The 27,380-nt window shown below is 42.5% G+C and overlaps 1 protein-coding gene across 3 annotated transcripts in view; it reads right to left on the bottom strand.

Moving 5' to 3' along the window:
* Positions 1 to 27,380, bottom strand: part of LOC124554729 — a 284,948-nt gene that overhangs the window by 37,174 nt on the left and 220,394 nt on the right. For all 3 annotated transcript variants that reach the window (XM_047128375.1, XM_047128377.1, XM_047128376.1), the window contains exon 18: positions 20,950 to 21,087. In XM_047128375.1, the coding sequence (XP_046984331.1) occupies positions 20,950 to 21,087 (138 nt within the window). The remainder of the gene's footprint in view (positions 1 to 20,949; positions 21,088 to 27,380) is intronic.

Raw genomic sequence — 27,380 nt, 5'->3', positions numbered from 1 at the left:
GATCGCTACTGTGATACGACTTCATTGTAGGAATGAGTCATGTACATTCAACATGGTGAGATGGGGAGGAAGAATCACGTGAATTCCTTCCCTCCAGGTGGCATTACCATCAAGAATATCCACAATGAGTGTATTGATGTCAATGGGTGACCTACACTTGTGCTACAAAAAGAGAAATATGATATGTCCAGCTAGGATGGTTCAATCGACACACAAGTCCATGAAGTGCAGTTATTCTTACAAGGGAATCTCTGCATTGCCTTTTTCCACCCTGTAGAGAATTTGCATACTATTCTCAATGTTCCCTACAGAATGACCAGTTTCATATAAATGCTCTTGCGAAGCAGTTTTGTTTCATGGCTGTGAATATTCCTTAAACCTTAAGTTAAAAGAGTGGCCTGTTTGACGGATGCTATGTGTGTCACAGTTACTGCAATCAATCCTGTATACTCCAGAACCGTCAAATTTGTCATACATCCTTTTCAGTTTATGTTTTACTCACAGTTTTAGGGTGTTGTTAACCTGGAAGCCACATCTGACATCAGATTTCCTAATCATTTTTATATTTGCAGGGACAGTTTGCCATTAAATTTCATAGGAATGATTTCCGTTCTTTCTTTACTGCTTCTGTGTGTGTGTGTGTGTCTTACCGACTAGTAACATTATTATACTCTCCCATCTTCACAAATTCCTCAGCAAACGTTTCAAAATAAAATTAGTTGCTTATTTTATTCTTCCTTAATTAATCATTACTTGTTACAATTCACCCAATCCACTGGTAGCTGATGCACTGGGAGTTCACAGGGTGGATGTTTTTCCACCTGAGGTTGACTACACAAAGCAAAACCAGGACCACTACACTACCAGAAGCCAAGTTGTCTGAGGTTATAAAGATGTGGTGTTGCTCATTGTGATTATGTCACGCATGTTTCAAGATTTGCTCAGTGGTAATTCAACCCTCTTGTGATGCTACAAGCTCATTCAATGAATGGAGAAGGTCCAATTTTAGGGTATCATGTAAATAGGCCAATATAACAAATGCTGTGTCAGATTTGTTATGGTTGTTGGAGTGACGGTAGTCGAGAGACAGAATGTCATACCCGTTGGCCACTATTTCACTGTCTTGTAATTCCAACTGTATCATTCCTTTCAGTCTTCCCCGCTCTGGGGTAAGCATGGAGTAAATACAATGCATTCTCAAAACTTTACCTAACAAGGGAAACTCCTCATCGTGCCCCTCAGATTTAGTGGTAAGACAGCCCAGTGGACAGGTGGTAAAAAACTAAACACAGATCAAGCACGAAAACACGAAGAAGGTGTACTGAACTGCGGAAAAAAAGGCAAAATAGAAACAGTCAATGGTCCAAGCACAAGAACTGTAACATAGAGCAGTGTGTAAGAGTGATAGCATCATGGTTAAATAATCATGGTGTTGGACTGCAAGCGGGCGAGCTGTGTTCAAAGCTCCCTCCTACCAATTTCTTTCTCACTTAGTAGAGAGTGTCTTACATATTTACTTTGTTTTCTTACTTTGTGTGCATAACTCTAGTGTTTTCTTGTTCCTCCTCTTTATACGATATACTTCATTAACTAGATAATTTTTTCCATGCACTAGTATGGAGTTTTATCATTCTTTTCTTGCAACGGCATGCTGCAGGATAAGAGGGGCCTTATGGCGGTCATGTTCCTCTAACCAGTTCTCCCCTGTGCTGTGCTCTGAAATTTGTGCTAACAGAGGGCACTGATTATGTGTGGCAATCTGTTTTCTTTCAGTGTGGCGTATTTAGCTTTTTGTTTTATGGTTTTTGTATTATTCTGTGCATGCTGTAAGTTGTTTATTATTTACATCATTATTTATAACATTGGCACTTGAGGATATGTCAGTTACTGTCCCTCTTGACTGTTCCCCTTTGTAACAATCTAACTTTCATCGTCGTTTTATTTCATCGCTTTTTATTGCTGTAATGCCTCTTATAAGCTCATTACGGACTTTACCAATTGCATCCCTCTTTATTTTACTTTGTTCAATTGATGATTGAAGAATATGTGTATGCCTACACTAGCGACATCTTGTGAACTTGCAACACAAACATCTTGTGGCTACTGTACGGCATTTTGTTTTAAACAGTAGTTCTACTGACAAGATGACTCTTGCATATGCTGTTATTTATATATACTTGACAATGCTGGTGCTGATTTTGGGTTTAACATTTGACAATGCCACTATGGCTGCAGTACATTAGGACATGTTTTTATAAAATAGGTATGCCTCTTCATACCGAAAGCACACAAATGTAGATGTATGTCAGTAGTACTTTTCATTATGGTCTGTTTTATTGTTTTAAGCTGTAGACAATCTGCTAGTGTATTTATGTTTTCCCATATTTTGCTGCAGATCTTAAGACTGTCATTATAGACTGAAACCAGTAGTCTGATGACAAAAAATTTGTGACCATAGACATAAATTAAAGGAAATTTTATAGTAAATGAAACTGATGACTATAATACTTTACTAAACACACATGTTGTAGTAGCCACCAGAAAGATCGCGGGAGGCGCACATTGGCACGGCGAGTCACGGACGGTAGTTGCCGCAAGTAGAGTCCCGTCCACCAGAGGGCACGCGAGAATTCGGACGCGACCTCTGCCGGCATGACAACAACAACAACAACAACAACAACTCCGGCAGCACAGGCCGTGCCCAGTCAGTTAACATCGGGCATGTCTAGGACACAGTCCCGGTCTACGCTAAGTGAAGTGCGATGTAAACGTGAACAGTGTTACTACACAATTGGCGACGAGTAGGGTCGTTCTTTCGCGTGTTGCATCGTTGTTCCGGTTTCGCAGCTTCTCCACGGCATGGAGGATTTGGTGCGAGTTTTGGTTGCGCAGCAGATGGAACTCATGGCCCCCACGAAACAAGTGCTTCCGGCATTGCTCTCCACGCCGTCTGCTCCGGTGCCGTTCCCTCCTCCCTTTCCCCCCGTATGACGAGACGGCGGAGGATTGGGACGCATATGAACATCGCCTTCGGCAGCATTTCCAGGCGTTTCATGTTGCCGATGCGGAGGTATGTCGTGCTCTCTTCTTGTCTTGGATATCTCCCTCGCTGTATCAAGTTTTGCGGCAGCTAGCGCCGTTGCAGGAACCCTCGTCCTTGTCTTTTGACGCATTGTGTTCCTTGCTGTCTTCATATTATCGCCGCCGCACGCATGTTGTGGCGGCTAGGGTCGAGTTCTATCAATGCAAGAAACAGCCCCATCAGTCTTACCGGGCTTGGGCCGCTACCCTGCATGGTCTTAGTCGCAAGTGTCATTTTGTCACGGAGCAGCCACGAGAGTCGTACGCCCACGTTATGGTACGCGACGTCATTGTTCGTTCAGCCCCTGATAGGGAGGTCCGGCAACGGGCCCTGCTGTTAGAAAACCCTTCCCTCGAGGAAGTCTTGTCCATTGCTCAATCGTATGAAGTCTCTCACGCAGCAGGTCAACAGCTGGAAGCGTGGTGCGACGTCGCGGCGGTTCAGGGCGGCGCGGCCCCGTCCACTGTGTCAGGGGTGGACGACATGCGAGCGGTACAATCCGGCCGTTACGGCCGCTCCTGCACGGCGCGAAAACAGAATTCCAGCCGCCGGCCCCTGTTGCCGTCCTGTGCGTCGTGCTATATACATCATGATCGGTCAGAGTGCCCCAGCGTTGGGCCGTTTGTCGCAAATGTAATAGAAAAGGTCACATTGGTAAAGTTTGCCGCTCAGCCTCAAAAGAATCGAAGGAAGCAGGTACAGAGGACATGGACGTTGACATTCAGGAAGTTTCATCGGGCCAGACTCCCGACGCATCGGCACGCAAACTCTTTATCGAGGTGTCGGTTCGGTCGCGCCGGTTACAACTGCAAGTCGATACGGGCGCGGCAGTTTCGTTGTTGAATGCACAAACTTATTCCGACCTTGGATCGCCCCCGTTGGCGCCAGTTTACCGGCGTCTACGCGGTTATGGTAAACAGTTCATTCCCCTACTGGGTCAATTCTCTACCGACGTGACTTACAAATCAGTCACTCGGCCTATTACTTTTATTGTTGTCAGTGATGCGAGCTCAGCTAACCTTTTTGGCCTGGATGCCTTTCAAGCTTTCGGTTTTTCTATCGCTGACACCATACAGTTGGTCTCCGAAGACGTTCCCTATCAATCATTGGAATCTTTGATCTCCGACTTTCCAGATATTTTTGAGGAGGGCCTGGGGCGTGTTTCAGATTTTGTAGCTCACTTAACGTTGAAGGCGTCGGGCTCGCCCGCGTTTTCTACGCGCGAGGCAGATCCCCTTGGCTCTCCGCCCTCAGGTAAAGGAAGAGCTAGACCGGCTGACAGCCCTAGGGGTCGTTCTTCCCATTTCTTCCAGTGAGTGGGCTTCGCCCCTCGTTATTGTAAGGAAGCCCTCGGGAAAATTACGTCTTTGTGGCGATTTCAAGGCCACCATTAATTCCCAATTGGTGGTGGACACCTATCCTTTGCCTCGCGCTGATGAATTTTTCTCCTCCGTGGCGGGAGGCCAATATTTTTCGAAAATCGATCTGTCGGAGGCTTATCATCAGATACCACTTGATGAGGACTCCAAACGGTTGGCGGTCGTCAACACCCCGTTTGGCCCGTATGGCACGAAGTTTCAGTTAATCACTGACCATAAGCCGTTAATATCGTTATTTGGCCCCGCCTCTCAGATTCCGGATAGGGCGACCCACAGACTACAGCGCTGGGCCTTGTTCCTCTCTAAGTACCATTATGACATTCATTTTCGCCCTACAGGACAGCATGCCAACGCCGATGCTCTTTCCCGTCTTCCGGTGGGCCCGGTTCCTACGTTCGATCGAGAGGAGATTATGTGTTTTCATTTGGATGTGGCGTCCCGCCAAGCGGTTGATGGCTTCCTGATCACTAGTTCTCGAGTCACCAGGGAAACGGCAGCTGACCCGGTTCTCCGGCAAGTAGTTCGCCTCATTCAGCAGGGGTGGTCAGCCCGCCCTCCGGGCCGGGCCTCGGACCCTCTTCGTAATTATTTTCTTCTACGGGACCGCCTCTCAGTCTTGGAAGGCGTTCTCCTTCTGGCTACCGATGATACAGCTCCTCGCGTGATTGTTCCTCCAAGTTTACGACGGGAGGTCCTCACGTTATTACATGCGGGGCACTGGGGTGTTTCCCGTACTAAAACCTTGGCTCGCAGACATGTGTACTGGCCCGGTATTGACAGAGAAATTGAGCACTTGGTGGCCGCCTGTTCCCAGTGTGCGAGCCAACAAGCATCTCCCAGGGCAGCGTTCTCTTCATGGCCGCCGGCAACCCAAGCATGGGAACATGTTCACATCGATTGTTCGGGCCCGTTTCTCAACGGTTTTTGGCTCATTGTCATTGATGCTTATTCCCGATTCCCATATGTGGTTCGCTGCTCCTCAACCACTTCAGAAGTTGCAATCCAGGCACTAGCAAAAATTTTTTCTGTGGAAGGTCTGCCAATCACCCTGGTCTCGGACAATGGACCGCAGTTTATTTCGCAGACCTTCCAGGATTTTTGTAGGCGCTTCGGTATTCGGCACGTTTGCTCTCCCCCCTTCCATCCACAATCGAATGGGGAAGCCGAGCGCATGGTGCGCACATTTAAGACGCAGATGAAAAAGTATGTGCACGAATTTCCTGCGGAGGAAGCATTGACGTTTTTCTTGACGGCATACCGGACCACTCCAATGGGAGAATGCAGCCCCGCAGAGCTCCTCCATGGGCGTCAACCTAGGACTCTGCTGCACCTCCTCCGGCCTGGTCCTCGCCAGTCTTCACAAAACGGAGTACCTGGCTTTCCACTGGGTATGTCGGCCTGGGCCCGTGGGTTTGGTCGCAATCCACGTTGGATACCAGCGGTGGTCCTGCGCCGAAATGGCCGCCGGCTCTATACCTTGCAGGCGGGGGACCGGGTGGTACGTCGTCACCAAAATCAGCTACGTCCACGTTCGGGCACCCACCCTCCGCCCTCTCGGACACCGGCTTCCCCATTGCTGGCACCTGTGTTGGTTTCACAGGGGACGTTGCCTCCTCTCCCCACTGTGCCTCTGCCGCACTGCGATGGTTCTCAGCCTTGGCAGCCTCCAGTAGCTCCAGCACCGGCATCGCCATCATTCGAGATGCCCCAGCGAGAGCCGGCCCCCCTAGCAGGCCCGGTTTCTCAGGAGGTTGGTTCACCTGTGGTCATCCCTTCCCCTTCGTCCCCGCCACTGGGTCTTGCCCCTCCCGGGGTGGAACGGGATCTGGAGTTCGACAGCTTGTCGCCCGTTCTGCCCCGGGCTCTGGTTGTGGGATGACGGGGGCCTCTTCATGTGGGTCACTTCCAGCCGTATTCGAAGGTTCCGGCTCGAGGGTTGGCAGATCCCCTCGACTCCGGCCATCCAATGGATGTGGAGGTCATCGCTCCTGCCCGACGCTCCACCTTCTGACGCAGTAGATCACAGTGGCTTCACCCCCCGAAGGAGGAGGAGTGTAGTAGCCACCAGAAAGATCGCAGGAGGCACACATTGGCACGGCGCGTCACGGACGGTAGTTGCCGCAAGTAGAGTCCCGTCCACCAGAGGGCACGCGAGAATTCGGACGCGACCTCTGCCGGCATGACAACAATAACAACAACAACTCCGGCAGCACGGCCCGTGCCCAGTCAGTTAACATCGGGCATGCCTAGGACACAGTCCCGGTTTACGCTAAGTGAAGTGCGACGTAAACGTGAACAGTGTTACTACACATGTATTACTACAAACAGCAGCAGCACTTAGTAAGGTGCCCTAACCTTATCCAAGCACAGAATACAAAGTGTAGATATAGTACAGGGCCCAATTAACACAAAAGTTTGGAGAATACTTAAAGATTTAACTATCACCTAAAAAAAAAAGTTGTTTAATTCATTCATGCAGTCTTGATACACATTGAAACCCCTGCACCACAGTACAGTAGCATGTCGCTAGAGGATGCAAAACAAGGTGATGCAGCACACTGATGAAGTGAAGTATCATAAAGCAATTTGTTTTCTGTATATAAACAATGCCACAATAATCCATGACGAGTTGGTGGATGTGTATGGCAACAATGCACCAACATGTAACACAGTAGTTAGGTGGCACAGATGTTTATGGCATGGTCAAACAAGTCTGAATTATGATTAATGAAGGGTAGACCATCTCCTAGTGAAGAAGCTTGAATCTGAATAGAAGCGTAGGACCCTAAGCTCAAAGAGTGACACACCACAATCAAGGTGATAATAGAAAAAGTGAAAATGAGACATGGGTGAGTTCAACACCTTGCACAACATTTTGAACATGACAAAGGTCGCTACTGTTCGCACCTATTCAAATACACTTCAGGATCTAGGCAGTAGCGGAAATGTTAAGTTGTATCAGGCCAATCCAGATAACTTTTAACAACTTTAACCACTTAGTCACTATGGACGAGTGCTGGGTATATCACTGTGACCGCGAGACAAAGGAGTGAAGCAGGCAGTGGAAACACATAGTCATCGTCACTGATAAAGGCCAAGTCCAAACTGACATCAGGCAAGGTGTTGATTAGTACTTTTTGGGATTGTGATCGTGTGGTTGTAATACAGCATGCTTCTAAGGAGCAAAACATCATATGAGCCAGTTCTCACTCAGCATGCTTTCAAGGAGCAAAACATCATACAAGCCAGTTCTCACACAGCATGCTTTCAAGGAGCAAAACATCATACAAGCCAGTTCTCACACAGCATGCTTTCAAGGAGCAAACCATCATAGGAGCATATTACTGATGTCTTCTGATGAGGTTACGGGAGGCTGAAAATCTGTCCGAGAGGTTGTTTTTTCTCCATGACAATGCCTCAGCTTATTCTACAAAGAACACAGTCACACTTTCTGTTTCTTTGTGATATTAAATTTTGCTCCATCTCCATGTTCACCTGACATGGCACCCAGTGAATTCTTCCTCTTTCCTCACGTGAAGGAAACATCCTGTGGTAGGCATTTCCAGAATAATAGCAATGTGATTTTCGAGGTGGAATGTTAACTGAACAGCCAAAATGCAGACTTTAACAACCAAGGTCTCCAACAAGTCACCCATCACTGAGAAAAATGTGTCCCATTCGAGGGTGAATACAAAGAGAAGAAATAACACCATCACCAAGTTTCACACTTGCAACTTGATTTTTTCCAACATGATAATTACAACTTTATTACTACCTCAACACAGAAGTAATTTAGTGGAGGTTCCAGGTACTTATGCATGAAAGCACAGGATGGAACAGAATACGAGACCACTAGGAGAAACTTAAGAAAACAATGTACAAAGTAGCATAAAAGTAAGACATAAAGAAATAAAGGCAATGTTTCAATGGGTGAGCTAGGGTAGAGTGGGAAAGTAACAAGAGAAGTGTGAGGCTGAAGTGGAGGATAGAGGGTAAAATGTGTTGAAGGCAGGGAGGGAAGAGGGTGGGTAGAGGCAAAAGGAGGGCATACATAATGCAGATTGAGGCGATGGAAGTTGTAGAAACAGAGGCTACACTACGGGGAGGCTCTTCATCAACCCAAAAATACAATAATGAATGTGTCCTGATTGAGCTGTGATACTCATTCGCTTCCACCTAACCTTTTCCTACCAACCTTCTACCCTTCAGAACTTCAACTGCACCTCACCATTTTTTACTAGATCTGTCTTCAATTAGATCAATGTCATAACTGCATAAAAGACTGCCATTTAAAATACCAAAACTAATTTTGAATGGATTATTCTTACTACAAACAAAGGCTCCATCACTGTTGTTACAAATTACAGAGATTACATAGCGAACGGCATCCACTTACAAGCTCTACTATAAGAATAACCGTCAATCTTCTCAAATTCCTAAGCCCTTCCAAAACTCCTCCCCCAACTCTGTCTTCCTCCTCACTCTCCCACCCCTAGTACATACTTTTTCAATGATTACATAATCTACATGCTAAACTACCCATGGCACTCCATTATGGCAGACTACTGCACTCCCACTAAAATAATTTCTCCTATTTTACATCAAAACCTTCAATCTATTGCCTGCATTTTAATCTCCTACATCAAATCGATTAGGCATTATCTCTGCTAGTTTTCCACAGTTTCTGTCCTTTTACCACATGTTCTTGTCCGCCTCGATAGCTGAGTGGTCAGCGTGACGGATTGCTGACCTACGGGCCCGGATTCGATTAACGGCTGGGGCGGGGATTTCCTCTGCTCAGGGCACGGATGTCATGTTGTCTTCATCGTCATTTCATTTCATCCCCATCCGGCGCGCAGGTAGCCCAATGTGGCGTCGAATGTAATAAGACCTGCACCAAGGCGGCCGGACCTGCCTCGTAAGGGGCCTCCCCGTCAATGATGCCAAATGCTCATTTCCATACCACACGTTCTTGTCTCCCACATGTTGGATCACTCAACACAAGTATTCCAAACACACTTAGTCTCTGCCATGGAATACTATCCTCCCAACACTAGGCTGATTATAAACCAACAACCTCCTTCCTGGTAACCAGGACCAACTGTGTCCTAACCCACTAATACCTCTAAAATGAAAGTATCATCTTTAAACAAATCTTCAGCACTGCCAGGAGCACACTAAACCACTCTGTTTATGGGCAATCTAAAAAAGAAAAAAAATCCTTCCTAGGTGTCCAGCATACTAAACCCTTCACCCGGTTTAGATTCATCAACCTTTTTCACAAAAGCATTAATAACCTGAACACAGTATTTAAGTAACATTCATCAAGAAGCAATTATGTACACAACGAGCTGTAGCAATACACACAGAGAACTGAGGCTGAGCATAGCTCAGCTAGCCTTAAAGACTGGAGCCAGTGGCAGGCTCAGACTGTGATCTCTAAAACGTACACGCACGCACGCACGCACACACACACACACACACACACACACACACACACACACACACACACACACACACACACACATATTTGAGGCACACTCTGCAGACGACGTAGCACTGTCGCACTTGCGGCCTATTGAAAGTACGTGGGCACGTCACTACATTCCTCCTCTCTTAAGGAGATCATGGATTCTTGAGATGTCCATGCTTTGCTCCTCATCTACTGGTCTCTTAAAAAGGTGGCGTGCTCTAACGGGAATGTGCGGTTTGAAGTTCTTCGGGCAATGACACATTCTGCGTACACCTTTCTGTGTCAGACCATATGACAACTCCTGCAATGCCAGGACTGTTTCCTTGTCAACCTCGGGCATCAGCTCTGGTGACAGTGTTCATGATGCTGGTATCAAGGGTTGCTCAGGATCGTGTGATGGAATCCCTGACGATGATGTTTGAGGCAATAGAGGAACTGTTGTTTCAGACGTTCACACTAGGCATTTCACCTTACTGTTAGACTGTAGGCGGAACAGCAGGGCAAGGATGTGACAAATACCACAGGAATCACAAAATGCTGCAAACTCGTGCAATGAAAATGGTGGACCATTATTGGACACTGATATCGTGGGCAAGCCTTTGGGCGAAAATTTTTTGGACAATGGTGGCATCTGTAGATGTGAAAAAACACAGTGAACGACTTATGGAAAATGAGAATATGCAACAATGAGCAACAGCTAACAAGCATTGAGGAAGGGGCCAGTGAAATCCACACGTATGTGGTCCCCTCTATGCGCCAGCGCCAGCCAAGGAGATGACTGTGTCCAGGGAACTGCTTGATGCATCACCCACTATGAACAGGAGGCAGCCAGGCGGGTAACATCACTGGCCAGGTCGGGCCAAACACTTGTCAATGGGGCAATGTTTTAGTGCATGATACACTCCAATGATATGCATGTAATAAATGGAGAACTTCCAAACAACGCACTGAGGAGACCACTACCTGAGGGGCCATGTGATCTGCGTCTAAAAGTGGAACACCATCCACAACAGAGAAATGATGCTGAAAGATGTAATAATAATGTAGGGGGTTGGATGCATGAGAAGGTGATGAATCTGGCCAACAATGGTGGTGGTGGTGGTGGTTAGTGTTTAACGTCCCGTCGACAACGAGGTCATTAAAGACGGAGCGCAAGCTCGGGTTAGGGAAGGATTGGGAAGGAAATCGGCCGTGCCCTTTCAAAGGAACCATCCCGGCATTTGCCTGAAACGATTTAGGGAAATCACGGAAAACCTAAATCAGGATGGCCGGAGACGGGATTGAACCGTCGTCCTCCCGAATGCGAGTCCAGTGTGCTAACCACTGCGCCACCTCGCTCGGTGGGCCAACAATGTTTTACCAATGTTACGACCTTTCACAAACCGGGATCTGAAGCTACATGCTTTGCAATCTATGTGGCAGTTACAGGTAAATCATTAAACATTTGCTGTATGGCAACATGAATGTGGAAACAAAGCAATTGCTCCTGATCAAATCCTGGTTCTCAACTTGCTGGCAGGTGGGACAAAGGCATCGGCATTTGCGTGTTCATTTGTATGGCAGAAATGACTCTCATAGTTGTAACACATTAGGAAAACAGCCCAACGCTGAATGCGATGTGCCACTTTATCTGGTAACGATGCAGACGAATTGAATAAGGAAAACAATGGTTTGGGATCGGTGACCAGATGGAATTTGGTACCATCGTGAAAAACACGGAATTTCTCCACAGCATGTACAATGGCCAAAACTTCTTTTTCTATTTGAGAGTACCTAGTTTGAGCAGGAATCAGTGTTTCTAACGCATAAGCAATAGACTGCTCAGAGCCATTGGGATATCTAAGAGCTAGCACCACCCCAACCCATATTGTGAAGCATCTGTGGCAAGGACCAAGTGGAGGCCTTCCTGGTACATCACTAAGCAGGACACAGACTGCAACATGGTCTTAAGGGTGGAAAACAATTTCACAAGCTGGCGACCAGCGAAATTTAGTTCCTTAGCTCAGAGATGATTATAATGGCTGCGCAACTGTCACTGCCACAGGACAACTTTGCCTACAAAAACCTGAAGTTATTTGACTGATGTAGGGCGTGGAAGCAAGATAAAAGCAGAAACATGTTGATGTAGGGGTTTGAGACCCTCAAGAGAAACTTCAAACCCAAGACAAACAACAGAAGACCGAAAAACATTGACATTTTCTATATTACACTTCAACCCAGCCACTTGGAGGACAGAAAAAAGTGCAGAGATCTTGAAATTGTTCCTCACTGGAGGCACTGGAAACCACAATGTCATTGAAACAGTTTGCACAACCCAGCACAAATGCTGTAATTTGCACCGAAAAAGTTGAAAAATAGCGGGACCGCTGTCAACTCCAAAAGGCAACTGCAGGTATTAATACAGTCCAAAAGAGGTATTCACAGCTACATACATTGTGGCTCTATATCTAAAGGGAGTTGTAGATAGGCATTCAACAAGTCAGTTTTTAAGAAACATTGACCACCTGGTAACTTTGCAAAGAGTTCATCCAGGAACAGTATTGGGTGTGTATCCATTATAGATTGTGCATTCACACGAACTTTAAAAATCACCACAGAGGCATAACTGAACTGACGGTTTGTTTACTATAACTAAGGGGGTAGACCATTCACTTGATGCAATAGGCTGAACAAGGCTACATTTTGTGAGGCGATCTAATTCATCTTTGACTTGTTCCCTGAGTACCACTGGAACTGGACAGGCCCGGGAGGGGGGAGGGAGGAGGGAGGGGGGGGGGGGGGGACAAGTGGAAGGTTTCATCGTAATGTGCACTTGAAAATTGTTGGCACACCCAATCCATGAGACAACAAAGAGGAAAACTCAGAACACAATGCATCTACCTGTGTATACCGCACTTGTTCAGACACTAAATTCACTTCATCTTCATAACTCAAAAGAATCTAATCCAAAAAATTCTCCATACAGGCGTTATCAAAAGCTTGAAACTGTGGTTGCAGACATTTCTCATATGCTTCTCATTCCTCAACGGACTCATCGTATGTAGAAAATAGAGGCAGATAACCCATGGGGACCACAGAGGGCAAAACGGCAGGTGACACAGACTGAGGAGCATGCCGACTTGTCGAAACAGAAACCAATGATCCAAGTCCTGAGTATGATTGTTCAGTGTCTGTGATTGGTGGCACAACGCCATGATGAATGATTCTTGCTGTTCGACCAAAAGACATAAAATGTCCTCCATAACAGTATCGGCCATTGTGAGTATAAATGAAAGGCCAATCAGAGTACACACACACATCTGATGCACCCCCTGCGGATGACATAGCACTGCTGCAAGCACAGCCTTTTGAAAGTACACACATGCATCACTGCATTAGCAATGAGCAGCAATATCTATACTTCGACAGCTGGCATCCATTTCATACAAAAGTATTCCCCATATAGACTGCCACTTACATGTTCCACATTTGTAGCGACATGCAGTCCCTCTCAGGCCTTGCCGATTCCACTACAGAGAAACAATACCCTGTAATTTTTGTCTATAAACAGACTTCTTGTGCCTTGTCTCAACACACAGGCAACATGCCTCCCACATTTACAGAAGAGTCATACAGGAACATCCTGCCATCACTTAATAACATCCAGGGCTGGAACGAATGAATCATGTTTTCCACCACGGTTTTGATTACTTTTTGTCTGTCCCTGAGCTCTTACCACTTTTAGCCCATTGGGTCAGATTCTTGTGGAGTGTCCTGAAAAGAGCTGTCGCACAGATTTGCCAACCACTTCCTATTCCAGCCCTGGACGTGGAATTAATTTTACCATCAGAGACACGATCAATTGTGAAAACAAACACATCATGTAGCAACTTACAGCATTCTACACGGGAATAATCACAAACACAATATCCACTGATATAACTGGTCACTGTCAAACCAAAGTAAAGAGTCAAATAGGCCACCGAGATGCAAAGCATGCAGGGAAACCTGTAGCTGACTTAAATAGCTGCTCCACAAGCCATGGCAGCTGGATTATCCCCCCCCCCCTCCCCACCCCCACCTCCACGCACACAAAACACAAAGGCTACTAATCTGAAATGTGCAGGTCATAGCTTTCCTTGCAACACATCCTTCATTTTCTCTCAACTCCTTGGTATCAATACCAGTTGTGGACAGGGACTAACAGATTCACTTCCTTTTCAGTTCATAATCTACTTCACACTCCTGCCTCTAACCTTCTTTGGTAATTTTTCTATTACATCCTAATTCAGTGATAGTAACTTAACCTTACATTTTTCTGTAACTCAAGATCTTCCATTGCAATGTTTCTCCTACATGACTGCCCACCACATCTATGCAAATCTGTATGTTCAACACCAGATACACTTGGCCTAACCCCTTCTCATCATGGCCCCACCTCTCCCCAGCCAATATACCCTCAATTTCCTCAACACGTACCCATCCTAGATGGTTATTTGCCCCAACCATGCTGCACTGCAGCATCAGGAAACTACAGAGAAAGTGAGTGTGCGAGTGTATCCTCCTCCTGCCAGTCAAATGATGGGTGAAGACAGTTACAGAGTAAAGACTGTCTCCTAGTTGGCAGATTCAGAATAGTAAAGTCGAGAAGACTAAAAATGAAATGGACAGAAGTTGGACTGTCAATAATAACAACAAGGGACAAAGATAAGTGAAGCAGAAGGTAGGTATTTCTGGGGCTTTGAATGTGACAGGAGTCATCCCACCCACAGCCTTCCAACTTCCCCTCCTGTGTAGTACAGGCATTGAAGAACAACCACTATTCGATAGAGTGCTACCTCTAAAACATAAAATAGGGTGAGGCAGAGAGGTTTGTTTCAGAGTGCTCTTAAAGTTATACAACTTATACTTTCTGTGTGTCTTTTCACTGCTCAGAGCCTCTTCTGTTTGCTAAGTAATGGTCTCTCCACATATACACATTGAAACTTGCAAGGATGTTTACAGCACTCAACAAAATAACTATGAATACTATGGAAAGCTAACAAGTACTACTTTTAGTGCAGAGAAAAGTTAATTTCATTTTCAAATGTAGATAAGAACTTTGCATATTTTTTAACAAACTAATATTCTTTGGAATGCATACTGTCAGCTAGTAAAGAGAATATGATGATCACACTACACTCTGAAGAGTTCTACTGCCACTGTGTAACAGCCAGCATCTTGTAATTACATGGTATTACTAAACAGATACAATTTTCAACTATAGAGATGGGCCATACGAATAACAAAGTTTTGTTGGAATGTGAACCTTAGTGGCGGTTTAGTACATCAAAGAACCAATTTTTAATGGTAATCAGGCTTTCAAAGGAATTGTTTAAGAGGCTAGAGGTTATGTGAGTATATTTTCCGATCATCCACAGTGCATATTATTATACAAACAAGAGCCACACACAACTTTCATTTAAAGAAGGGGAGGGGGCAACAACAAATTCAGTACAGTATTTGCTGCAAGATAATAAAATAATATCCCCCCCCCCCACACACACACACACAGGCAAGCCAAAGCATTATCATCATCTGCTTAAAAGCATGTTGGTTCACCTCTGGAATACAGTACAGTAGTAGCATCAAATATCTTTTCAAAAAGGTGGAAGGAATATATAGAGGGTCTATACAAGGGTGATGCACTTGAGGACAATATTATATGGGAGATATGATACTGCGTGAAGAGTTTGACAGAGCACTGAAACACCTAAGTCGAAACAAGGCCCCAGGAGTAGACAACATTCCATTAGAACTACTGAGAGCCTTGGGAGAGCCAGCCCTGACAAAAGTCTACCATCTGGTGAACAAGATGCATGAGACAGGCAAAATAACCTCAGACTTCAAGCAAGAAGAATATAATAATTCCAGTCCCAAATAAAGCAGGTGTTGACAGATGTGAAAATTACAGAACTATCAGTTTAATAAGTCATGGCTGCAAAATACTAACACAAATTCTTTACAGATGAATGGAAAAACTGGGAGACGCTGACCTCGGGGAAGATCAGTTTGCATTTCGTAGAAATGTTGGAACACGTGAGGCAATACTGACCTTACGACTTATCTTGGAAGACAGATTAAGGAAGGGCAAACCTACGTTTATAACATTTGTTGACTTAAAGAAAGCTTTTGACAATGTTGACTGGAATACTTTCTTTCAAATTCTGAAGGTGGCAGGGGTAAAATACAGGAAGCGAAAGGCTATTTACAATTTGTACAGAAACCAGATGGTGGTTATAAGAGTCAAGGGACATGAAAGGGAAGCAGTGGTTGGGAAGGGAGTGAGACAGGGTTGTAGCCTTTCCCCGATGTTATTCAAGATGTATATTGAACAAGCAGTGAAGGAACGAAAAGAAAAATTTGGAGTAGGAATTAAAATCCACGGAGAAAAAATAAAAACTTTGAGGTTTATGAACATCAACAAAAGCTAAAGGACAATAATGGAATGTAGTCAAATTAAATCAGGTGATACTGAGGGAATTAGATTAGGAAATGAGACACTTACAGTAGTAAATGACGTTTGCTATTTGGGGAGCAAAATAACTGATGGTGGCCGAAGTAGAAAGGATATAAAATGTAGGCTGGCAATGGCAAAGAAAGCATTTCTGAAGAAGAGAAATTTGTTAACATCGAGTTTAGATTTAAGTGTTGGGAAGTCTTTTTCTGAAAGTAGTTGTGTGGAGTGTAGCCATGTGTGGAAATGAAACATGGATGATAAACAGTTTATACAAGAAGAGAATAGAAGCTTTCAAAATGTGGTGCTACAGAAGAATGCTGAAGATTAGATGGGTAGAGGACATAACTAATGAGAAGGTATTGAAAGGAATTGGGGATAAGAGAAATTTGTGGTACAACTTGACTAGAAGAAGGGATTGGTTGGTAGGACATGTTCTGAGGCATCAAGTGATCACCAATTTAGTATTAGAGGGCAGCATGGAGGGTAAAAACCGTAGAGCGAGACCAAGAGATGAATACACTAAGCAGATTTAGAAGGATGTAGGTTGCAGTAGGTACTGTGAGATGAAGAAGCTTGCACAGGATAGAGTAGCATGAAGAGCTGCATCAAACCAGTCTCTAGACTGAAGACCACAACAACAACATGGGCCGGTGGTTTGTCAGAGTGAATCTGGTGTCCGATAGAGTTCCACATGGGTTCCATCAGGTTAAGAGAGGCAAATTTGGTGGATAAGACATGAATGTGAGTTCACTATCATGCTCCTCATACTATCACAGCAAGACTGTAGCCTTGAGATATACACAGTTATCCCACTAGATGATGCCATCACTGTCCAGAAACACATTGAGCATGAAGGGATGCACATGGTCTACATTAATATTCATTTCGTTCACAGTTGTCACACTGTCTTCTGTTACCACGGAAGTTTAGGTGAATATTCCCCACTGCATGATATCGTACCCATTGGCCTACAGTTCGCCTAGATGATGGTGTATCCCAACATGATCATCAACCTGGTGTAATGAGTGATTCATCTGACCAGACAACCCATTTCCTTTTATCTCCAGTGAACTCTTGATAATCCTGTGCCAACTCCAATCATAATTGATGATGTTGCTCGGTCTACCTGAGAACATGTAGGGGCTGTCTGCTGTGGAGCCACATATTTAACAATGTGTGCTGAACGGTCCATAACACTTGTCCCTGCACCAGCATTGCACTCTGTCATCAGATCCGCTACAGACTGCCTCTTATGCTGCTTAACAGAAGGAGGAAGCCTCTGACCTCCACATTCTACAACGAGGCATGTATGTTCACCCAACAATGGGCCATAACCATCTACCCTTTATCAAAAATATTATGAAAAGGATAGATTGCTACTCATCGAACAGTCCGGCTTCAGTGGACACTGACAGTGGTTACGTATATGAGTTGCACTTGTGTGAAAGTGTGTGTGTTTTCTACCTTAGAAGGACCTTTTTTGGCTGAAAGCTTAAATGCATAGCAGTCTTTTTGTTGTGCCTGTCTGAGACTCAACGTCTCCTCTATATGGTGAGTAGCAATCTATCCTTTTCACAATGGTGTCATTATTCCATCCTGGATTTTCCACTGTTTGACTTTGCCAAAGTCTCTTGTACCAATTAATTTCCCCATTTGTGGTCATTATTGTTATTAGAATGATTCCCCATTCGTTTCTGCTCCACTTATACATTTTCTTTTCTGTGTCACATGCCTCCAATGTTACCAGGTGGCATTCAGTATTGTGGTGCACAGTGGTTATTAATGTTTTGGTTCATCAGTGTATAAATGGCTACACAAATGAAAATTACTGATGACTGCTACACTTTGTGTTTCTCTGTTTTCTCCATAGTAGTGAGATAAACAGTACTCAGATACGCACACTGTAAATAAATTAGCAGTGGCAGTATTTATGTTCAATCACCCTAGCAGATGTGTCACTGATACACCAACTAAACCGCTAACACTAGAGATTCTGAGCCATGGCCCACTATAACAGATTAACACAAGACTACAATGATCATAAGCTGCAGTAGCCACCAGAAAAATCGCGGGAGGCGCATATCGGCACGGGGTGTCACGGACAGTAGTTGTTGCAAGTAAAGTCCTGTCCACCAGAGGACACGCGAGAATTCGGCTGCGACCTCTGCCGGCGGAACAACGACAACCCAGGCAGCACGGGCCGTGCCCAGTCAGTTCACATCGGGCATGCCTATCAGACGGTTTCCGGTCTACACTATGTGAAGTGCGACGGAAACGTGAATTGTGTTACTATATAAGCACAGTGTGATTCTGAACCTTTCCAGAGATGTTATCCTACAAGGTGACAACCCCCAGACTGGCGGTGTCTTAGATCTAAGTTGGAAAACAAGTTCCATAAATAAAATTTAAGTACTACATAGTTCATATTTTTAGTACCGTATTTACTCGAATCCAAGCCGCACTTTTTTCTGGTTTTTGTAATCCAAAAAACCGCCTGCGGCTTAGAATCGAGTGCAAAGTAAACGGAAGTTCTGAAAAAATGTTGATAGGTGCCTCCACAACTAACTTCTGCCGTCGAATATATGTAGCCGTACACAGGCATGCTTTGCAGGTATAAAGATAAATGCTGGCGCCAAAACCTCTGTGTCAGTAAATAAATTTATAAAGAACGTGGAAGACGAGCTTTTTTTCTCCGCCCCGAGTTTCGACCACTGTATTTTCATACATTATCTAACGAAGTAAATACAAATTCCGTATTGTTCATCTTCGAATGTAGCAACATTTCAATGTACTACGAACGTCCGACTGGCAAGACTGTTTGGTATGTTTGTCAATTTGGCCTACTCTACGTTCTGAATTTTTTCCTACCTGTGACAAGAGATAGTTGCTAATACGAACTTTTATGAACTGTGAATGACATCCAGTATTCTCTTCACCATAAGAATATAAACATTTTGCCATGTATTCTTTCGTGTTTGCTGCTATCTCATTTAAATCCTGTCTGCCTAATTAACTACGAAACTAGAGTGAGACAACAGCAAACGCGGAAGAATATACATATCGTGTCATATTTATATTCGTATTATTCTTATGCTTAATAGTGAAACAGTCAGAAATGAAGCATGGCAATTGACTAGATTTTTAAATCTAAGATGACTAATTTCTGTGCAGAATGTAATGTACTAAAGAGGCATCTGCAAAGATTTTCAAACGGAGAAAAATTTTCTCTAAACTCTCGTTCATTACATCTTCTATCATCCGCAGTCTATTATTTGGTTCTTGTTGATCATTATCAAAGAAAGCAGCGGTGTAAGTAACAACAAACAGTAGTCTCTTCCCATTGTTTCGCTAATGAGAGGATTCCTCTCTCTCTCTCTCTCTCTCTCTCTTTCTTTTGAATTGGTTTTTAATTGTTAACGGCGGTAGCGTGGACAAAAGCAAGCCATGCTGTGATCGGCGACAGGCCATAAACACTGATTATCAGAATGCGACAAACAATGCTTGACACAGTACAGTAATGCATTTTCAGCTTAGAGTGACGTAAACACCTATAACAAAGAGAACGGCACTTAATCAGATCAAAGGAAAATAAGCAATCAATTCAAACCAGACCAAGCACGTGAAAAAGGAAGGGTATCCGTATAAATACGGACAGAGTGCCTGACGCATAGCAATGGCTACCTGGTAAAGCTTAACTGCTAAGCTTACGATTTGAACCGAACTACTGTAGCTGTATCATCATTCATTTGACCTAAATTGTGTCTCATGTTACAATGGACCACCTTTGTTTCGATTTGGAGGTGCGGCCTAAAACTTCTCTCTCCATTTGAATTTCGAGTTGCAAATTTCAGGTGCAGCTTAGATTCGGGAAATTTTTTTTCCCTTGATTTCGAGTCTCATTTTTCAAGCGCGGCTTAGATTCGAGTGCGGCGTAGATTTGAGTAAATACGGTAACCTCTGCATATTTTAAAGGATATAAAATAGTTAATTTTAAAAGATGATGAGATGGTCATAGACAACTGTCTCCAACTCACTAACATTAGAAATTAAACCACATCTACTGAATCCTTAGAGATTAATAAAATGACAAGAATTTCTGAATGGAGGACAAAAATTGGTATTAGGGAAAACATTCACTTGCTGCATACTGGAGGCATTGAGTAGTGGAAAGACACACGAGAGAGCATATACTACAGTAGCCCCCCCCCCCCCCCCCACCCAACACACACACTCTCTCTCTCTCTCCCCCCCTCCCTTCCCCCCCCCCCCCCCCCCCCCCCAAATCCGTCAGAACTACCTGAACCCATTTAAGCAGTATTTATGTCCACTATGACACAGAACACTGATTTAAAAGGTAATTTACAATGATCAATCTGTCTGCCATAGAATGATTTTTATGAGCAGCAAGTGATCATCTTTCCCCATGCTATTTTTGGGAACCTCTAATTATACTATTTTGATTTTTTTTAAATACACACAATACTTTATACTACTTTGGAAGCTTATCACAAAAATATAAGAACCAATAATAACTCACCACAATGATTCAGCTTTTACGCGAGTTGCCCAAACAGCCTTCTTCAGACGAATCAAAGCAGACAGTAATTCATGAGAGGTCTTTAACAGTTCTGCATATTCCTCCTGGTCTTGTTTATCACTGGAGGCTACTGATAATCTATAAATGGAAATTATTATTATTATGGACTATTTGAATAATTTATAAATAACAGCAAAACTGGAACATTTAATTAATTTCAGAATATATAATTTTTAAGTAACAAGCAACATATAAAGTATCATTAGTGAAATAGATCAATTATTTACGAAACATTAATCTGAAATTTAAAAAACACAAGAAAATTAAATGTCAATTTCAGCCAAGCATTAATATGTTGGTTTGCCCCACTGCAGCACTTGAAAGGTAACACTTTTCTCTGCTTTCAGGAAACAGTAATTATATCTTTGGGCAGTAAAGGGAAAATAACGGAAAGCAAACAATATAGACAGATTCAAAAGCTACTCCATTAACCTGTGTCAATCATTTTTTTTCCTTTCTTTCTTTTGGGTCATCAGTCTACTGACTGGTTTGATGCGGCCCGCCATGAATTCCTTTCCTGTGCTAACCTCTTCATCTCAGAGTAGCACTTGCAACCTACGTCCTCAATTATTTGCTTGACGTATTCTAATCTCTGTCTTCCTCTACAGTTTTTGCCCTCTACAGCTCCCTCTAGTACCATGGAAGTCATTCCCTCATGTCTTAGCAGATGTCCTATCATCCTGTCCCTTCTCCTTATCAGTGTTTTCCACATATTCCTTTCCTCTCTGATTCTGCGTAGAACCTCCTCAATCCTTACCTTATCAGTCCACCTAATTTTCAACATTTGACTATAGCACCACATATCAAATGCTTCGATTCTCTTCTGTTCCGGTTTTCCCACAGTCCATGTTTCACTACCATACAATGCTGTATTCCAGACGTACATCCTCAGAAATTTCTTCCTCAAATTAAGGCCGGTATTTGATATTAGTAGACTTCTCTTGGCCAGAAATGCCTTTTTTGCCATAGCGAGTGTGCTTTTGATGTCCTCCTTGCTCCGTCCGTCATTGGTTATTTTACTGCCTAGGTAGCAGAATTCCTTAACTTCACTGACTTCGTGACCATCAGTCCTGATGTTAAGTTTCTCGCTGTTCTCATTTCTACTACTTCTCATTACCTTCGTCTTTCTCCGATTTACTCTCAAACCATACTGTGTACTCATTAGACTGTTCATTCCGTTCAGCAGATCACTTAATTCTTCTTCACTTTCACTCAGGATAGCAATGTCATCAGCGAATTGTATCATTGATATCCTTTCACCTTGTATTTTAATTCCACTCCTGAACCTTTCTTTTATTTCCATCATTGCCTCAGTCTCTATTAATTCACTGTCACCACACCATCCACCCAACAGCTTAGCTTCCCCTTCCTCACCTATCAAGGGAACCTCCCCATCATACTGAAATATTACTGTATCTCATTGCTACCTACCAGAACCCCTCAGAGAGCATTAAAGATAAACACCAGTCCTAATTGTCCAATTGTATAGTGACCTGTTTCCAAATTACATACCAAAAAAAATACTATTTCAGTATACATATAATTCGAAAACGATGCTTTGCTGATTAACATTGTTCTTATGTGAGAAACATAATATAAATGTGAGATTAATACTATAACTAATTGAAAGAAATAGAGCACATGGTCAGGATGTACCAGTAAACTTATCATTATAAAATTACTTCAACAAATTAAATAGAACATGTAAATAAAGCACGTTAATTGAATCTTCGATATATGTTAGCACTAAAATTCGGACACTAGTTGATTTGTTATAAACAAATTTAGAAATGTAATTGTTACCTGTAACATAATTAGTCAGAAAATGTTATATTTACTCGTAACTAAGTTGAAAACAGGTTCACCTTGTTCAGCACTGAGATTGTAAATTTTTAGCAATGTGTATCTCATATTCGGTTCAACTTTTAATTGTGATTTTACATAAAATTGTAATTTTCATTGTAGGTAATTGTTAGCAAAAGTATAAATAGAGGTCATGCAGGCACCTTGGGGCACTCGTTTTTTGGCTAGGGTTGCGAGCAAATGTATTGTAGGCTCACTCGTTTTTTGATTGTTGTGAACTCTGTGTCGTTTGATGTCAACTTTGGGTACATGTGATGTAACCGGTACAGTTCACCAGGCTCGGACACCAGAGTCCTGGAAATATATTGGTATTAAAGCTGCACTGTACTTTGGACTTTATCTGGGAGTCTTCCGCAATCCTTTTCATAGGCTGCACAGGGACGAGGCATGAATACAGGAATTTTACAAAACCCCGAAAACTAAACAACTCTCAATGTTGGTAGAAATGACGTGAAAACAACAGTGCATCGACTGGGCATTTCACTCAAAACATTTGCAATGCAGAGGACGACTCGCAAGAATTCCATGTACAAGAGGTAGGAACCATAATGTTGTACGTTGCAGACTGCGCCATGGAAGTCGCCAGGAGCAAAAGTGAAATTCTGGAATGACATCGCAAATGAATCAGATAAGTACCCTTTTTAATTGTTTTTATTTCAGTCGCAGACAGTGTCCTACAATTTTTTTTGTTTCATTGTGTGTGTGTGACAATTTCACCTGACAGGCAGGAAAGTGTTTTGTCTAGTGTTAGCCACTTTGATCAAAATGAGCGAAACTCAGTTGAATCAAATAGGCATGACCACGCGGTCAGGCCGTCAATTTCATGCTTCTACTTCAAATGTACACTTAAACAGTGAAGCAAATTTCGCGAGCAGTAGTTCTTCGCCCTTTCATGGTTTTTCGGGAGCAAATCAGCAACCGAATTTAATTGATCAGATATCTCAATTGTTGAATAATAAACTAGAACAATTGGTAACTCAAAATAACCAATTAGGTAGCAACATTAAATAGGTCAAAGAAAAGCTGGAGCAAAATTTGAAATCACCGAGAGAAGAAATCAATGCAACAAATAACAAAGTACAAATTGTTGCATGTGACATAGAAACGGTAGAAACCAAAGTTGACTGTTTGGAGGCTTTCAGAATATCCGAATTTAAAGACACAAACAAAAGCATTGAATTAGTTAACGAACGTGTCAAAAACATGGAAGTAGTCGTTTTAAATGAATTAGTGGACTGAAAAGACGAGTAAAAAATGTTGCAGGAACTCTTTGTTTCAGAAAAAGAATTGGTAGGGGAAAGATTGAAATTAAATTCTGAAGTTGTTTCTGATAAGATATCTCGTATTGACGAGAAAGTAGAAAGGGTAACAATAGAACTGCAAACAGTCAGCTCTGAAGTTTCAAAATTGCAAAATAATATAATGTCCAATTTTGATTCAAATCAGATGTTTGTGCATAGTTGTAACAATGTTAGTTTAAAATGTTACCCAGGTGATGCGAAATTGCATCCAGTTGACTTTGTGCATCAGTGCAAAGACAGTTTCCAACCTAACATGCCAGAGTCAGCTAAAGTTAAATTTGCGAAACATTTTTTGGATGGTGAAGCCCTTACATGGGTGAACCAAAACATTGATACAAATACTACGCGTTTTGCCGATTTTGAACGCCAATTCTTGGCAAAGGTTTGGTCGAAAAACAAACAGCCAAGAATAAAATCTGAATTTCTTAACGGTAGCAAATATCACACAGGTCTTGCAATTAGCGTGCGAGAATTTTGTGAAAAACAATTAGGGACATTGTCACATTTGAGCAAACCTTTGGACGAACTGATACAGATTGACGAACTGAAACGGCGCCTGCCACACCATTTTCAGTGGGGACTTGTATATGGACCAGATGACAGTGTTGACGAATTTTTACGTTATGTAGACAAAATTGACCGTGCATGGCAGAATGATGACAGACAGTACAATCAAAACCTCTGAAACACTCACAATAGGAATGGGGGGTCACAACAATTTAATGGGCACAGAAATAATAACTGGCGTGGTAACCAAAACAGTAGTTACTACAGACACGAAAACCATCAAGAACAGAGAAACAGTAACCAGCCTCACAACAGCAATTCCAATCAGGGAAACAGGTAACCACCTCGTTGGGAGCCTGTCAATTTGAGGTGAATAATTATGGCACAAACCAGGCAAATAGGAGGTTAGAGAGACGGAAACATAAAAGCAATCATAAATGTAATGTAAATAGGGACTACTACTTAGATGATACTAGTTATAAGCAAAACTTTTGGGATCACATGTTGAGTGAATTGAACAATGCACATACTCAAGCAGGACCACAGTTTGAACTTAATGAACATGACTTAGCATTAATTGATGACAAATTAACACCTGATGTAGACAGAACTTATGATATGTATGGTATCACTAGCTTGTTTTCTGATGAAGGTAAGGATAATGAGGTATCTATATTAATAGAAATTGGTAGCCAAAATGAGGAAATAACACCTGACTCAGATAATGAAAAAGGTAGCGATTTCAGTAGTGTAACTTCAGATGTTGAACACTTAGTAGTTAAGGCAGATGTGCATGCAAAGGCATCACCCACAGATTATTTTGATGATGATTTTGATAAAGATAGTGTTGTGAAAGATGATGTATTTGATGATATATGTACACAAGAGGAATTAGATGGCATTATTTATGTTGAAGTTACTGATAATGGTGTTGCAGCTGAAAGTAACTCTGAATGCGAAGTTGGTTAATGTGGAGATATTAAGAGTGCAAACAATGTATTGGTACCAATTTGTATAAAAGAAATCTTAAGTAAATCTACTAATACGAAGGAACAAGCTAACTTAATAGGTGAGAAGATTTTGGAATCTATTATCAGTGAAAATGAAGTTTGTTTAGAAAATAATAAGGAAAGTGAAGTCATCAAATCAGATCCATCCATGAAAGATAATTTTAAGTCTAATGAAAGAAAGGTATCTGTCTCATGTCTATTTAATTCTAATCATAATGACACTCAATCTTATGTTGATTCTGACATTGAAACCTGTGGTGAAGAAGTATGTAACAACATCGACACAACTGAATTAGAAAGTGACTTGCTGGCAGAGAATGTAAATAGTGACCCAAATATTACCTTAGGTAGCCCTTACGTAGAAATAAGTGTTTACAATTGGTCAGGACTTTGATTGACACTGGTAGTCCCATTAGTAGTATTTCAGCCAAGTTGAGGAACAGGATAAAAGACACTGAAAGTTACATCGAATTTCCCATCACAGGTGTACGGATTAAAGGTGCCACTGGCAAGTTTAGTAAGTTAATAAATAAACAAGCTTTAATTAGATTTTCTGTTGGCAACATTAATTTTGAACATGGTTGTTTAGTTATTCCAGACCTCAATGAGCAAATGATTTTAGGGATGGACTGGATAGTTAAGCAAAGGTGAGTTTTGATTGGCAAAATTCAGAATTACTGTTCACTGAACCAAAGGCCAGTATTCAAGGAAAAGTAGTGATCCAGTTGCATTCAAGTAAAAACAGTAGTAACCATATTAGGGAAATAATTTATCCAGAGTGTAGCCATTACATGGAGGAAGAGGAAAATTGGAATCACAATAACCAGAATTTGGTTGATGATAGTTACTCCCTAACCATATCAGAAAAGGTAAAAGAAGCAAATGACTTGACTGAGTCTGAAAAGCAGGAATTAGAAAATTTTCTCTGGGAAAACTGTAACATTTTTAGTGATCAACCTGGTAGGGTCAAAGATTATGAATGTCATTTGAAGTTAAAGCCACACGAACCCTTTTTCATTAAGCCTTATGGGGTACCCATCTGTAAAAGGAAAGAAGTGGAGAGGGAACTCCAGAAAATGCAAAAATGGAGAATAGTAGAGAGAAGTCACAGTCCACATAACAGCCTAATGGTCTGTATTTCAAAAAAGGATGGTGGTGTTAGGCTGGTATTGGATTCACATTACCTGAATAAGTTTATAGAAAGAGAAACAGATCATCCTGAATCCATGGAGGAACTCCTGTACAAATTCAATGACAAAATATTTTTCTAGCCTGGATTTGACCTCAGGCTTTCATCTAATCACATTAGCACAGGATTCAAGGCAGTACACAGCCATTTTACATAATGGTAAATGTTTTCAGTATTGTGTTGTTCCGTTCGGGCTGAATGTGTCTGTAGCTGAGTTTATTCGAGCTTTGGATCATGTGATTGGAAGTGAACTACTATCTAAACTAATTATTTATGTGGATGATATATTAATAACCAGCAAAACTTGGGAGGAACACCTTGATACCTTGTACAAATTAGCCAATAAGTTCAGACAAGGCAGTATGACCCTTAAATTAAGTAAATGCAAATTTGGAGTATCAGACTTTAAGTTTTTAGGCCATATAATTAACAGAGAAGGCATTCTACCTGATAGTGATAAAATTTCTGCAATTATCCAGTTTTCATGTCCAAAGAACAAGA

Source organism: Schistocerca americana, chromosome X (assembly GCF_021461395.2).
Source record: "Schistocerca americana isolate TAMUIC-IGC-003095 chromosome X, iqSchAmer2.1, whole genome shotgun sequence".
Taxonomy (NCBI): Eukaryota; Metazoa; Arthropoda; class Insecta; order Orthoptera; family Acrididae; genus Schistocerca; species Schistocerca americana.
Note: the sequence above shows the minus strand (reverse complement) of the source record. Positions and strands in the feature narration are given on the sequence as shown.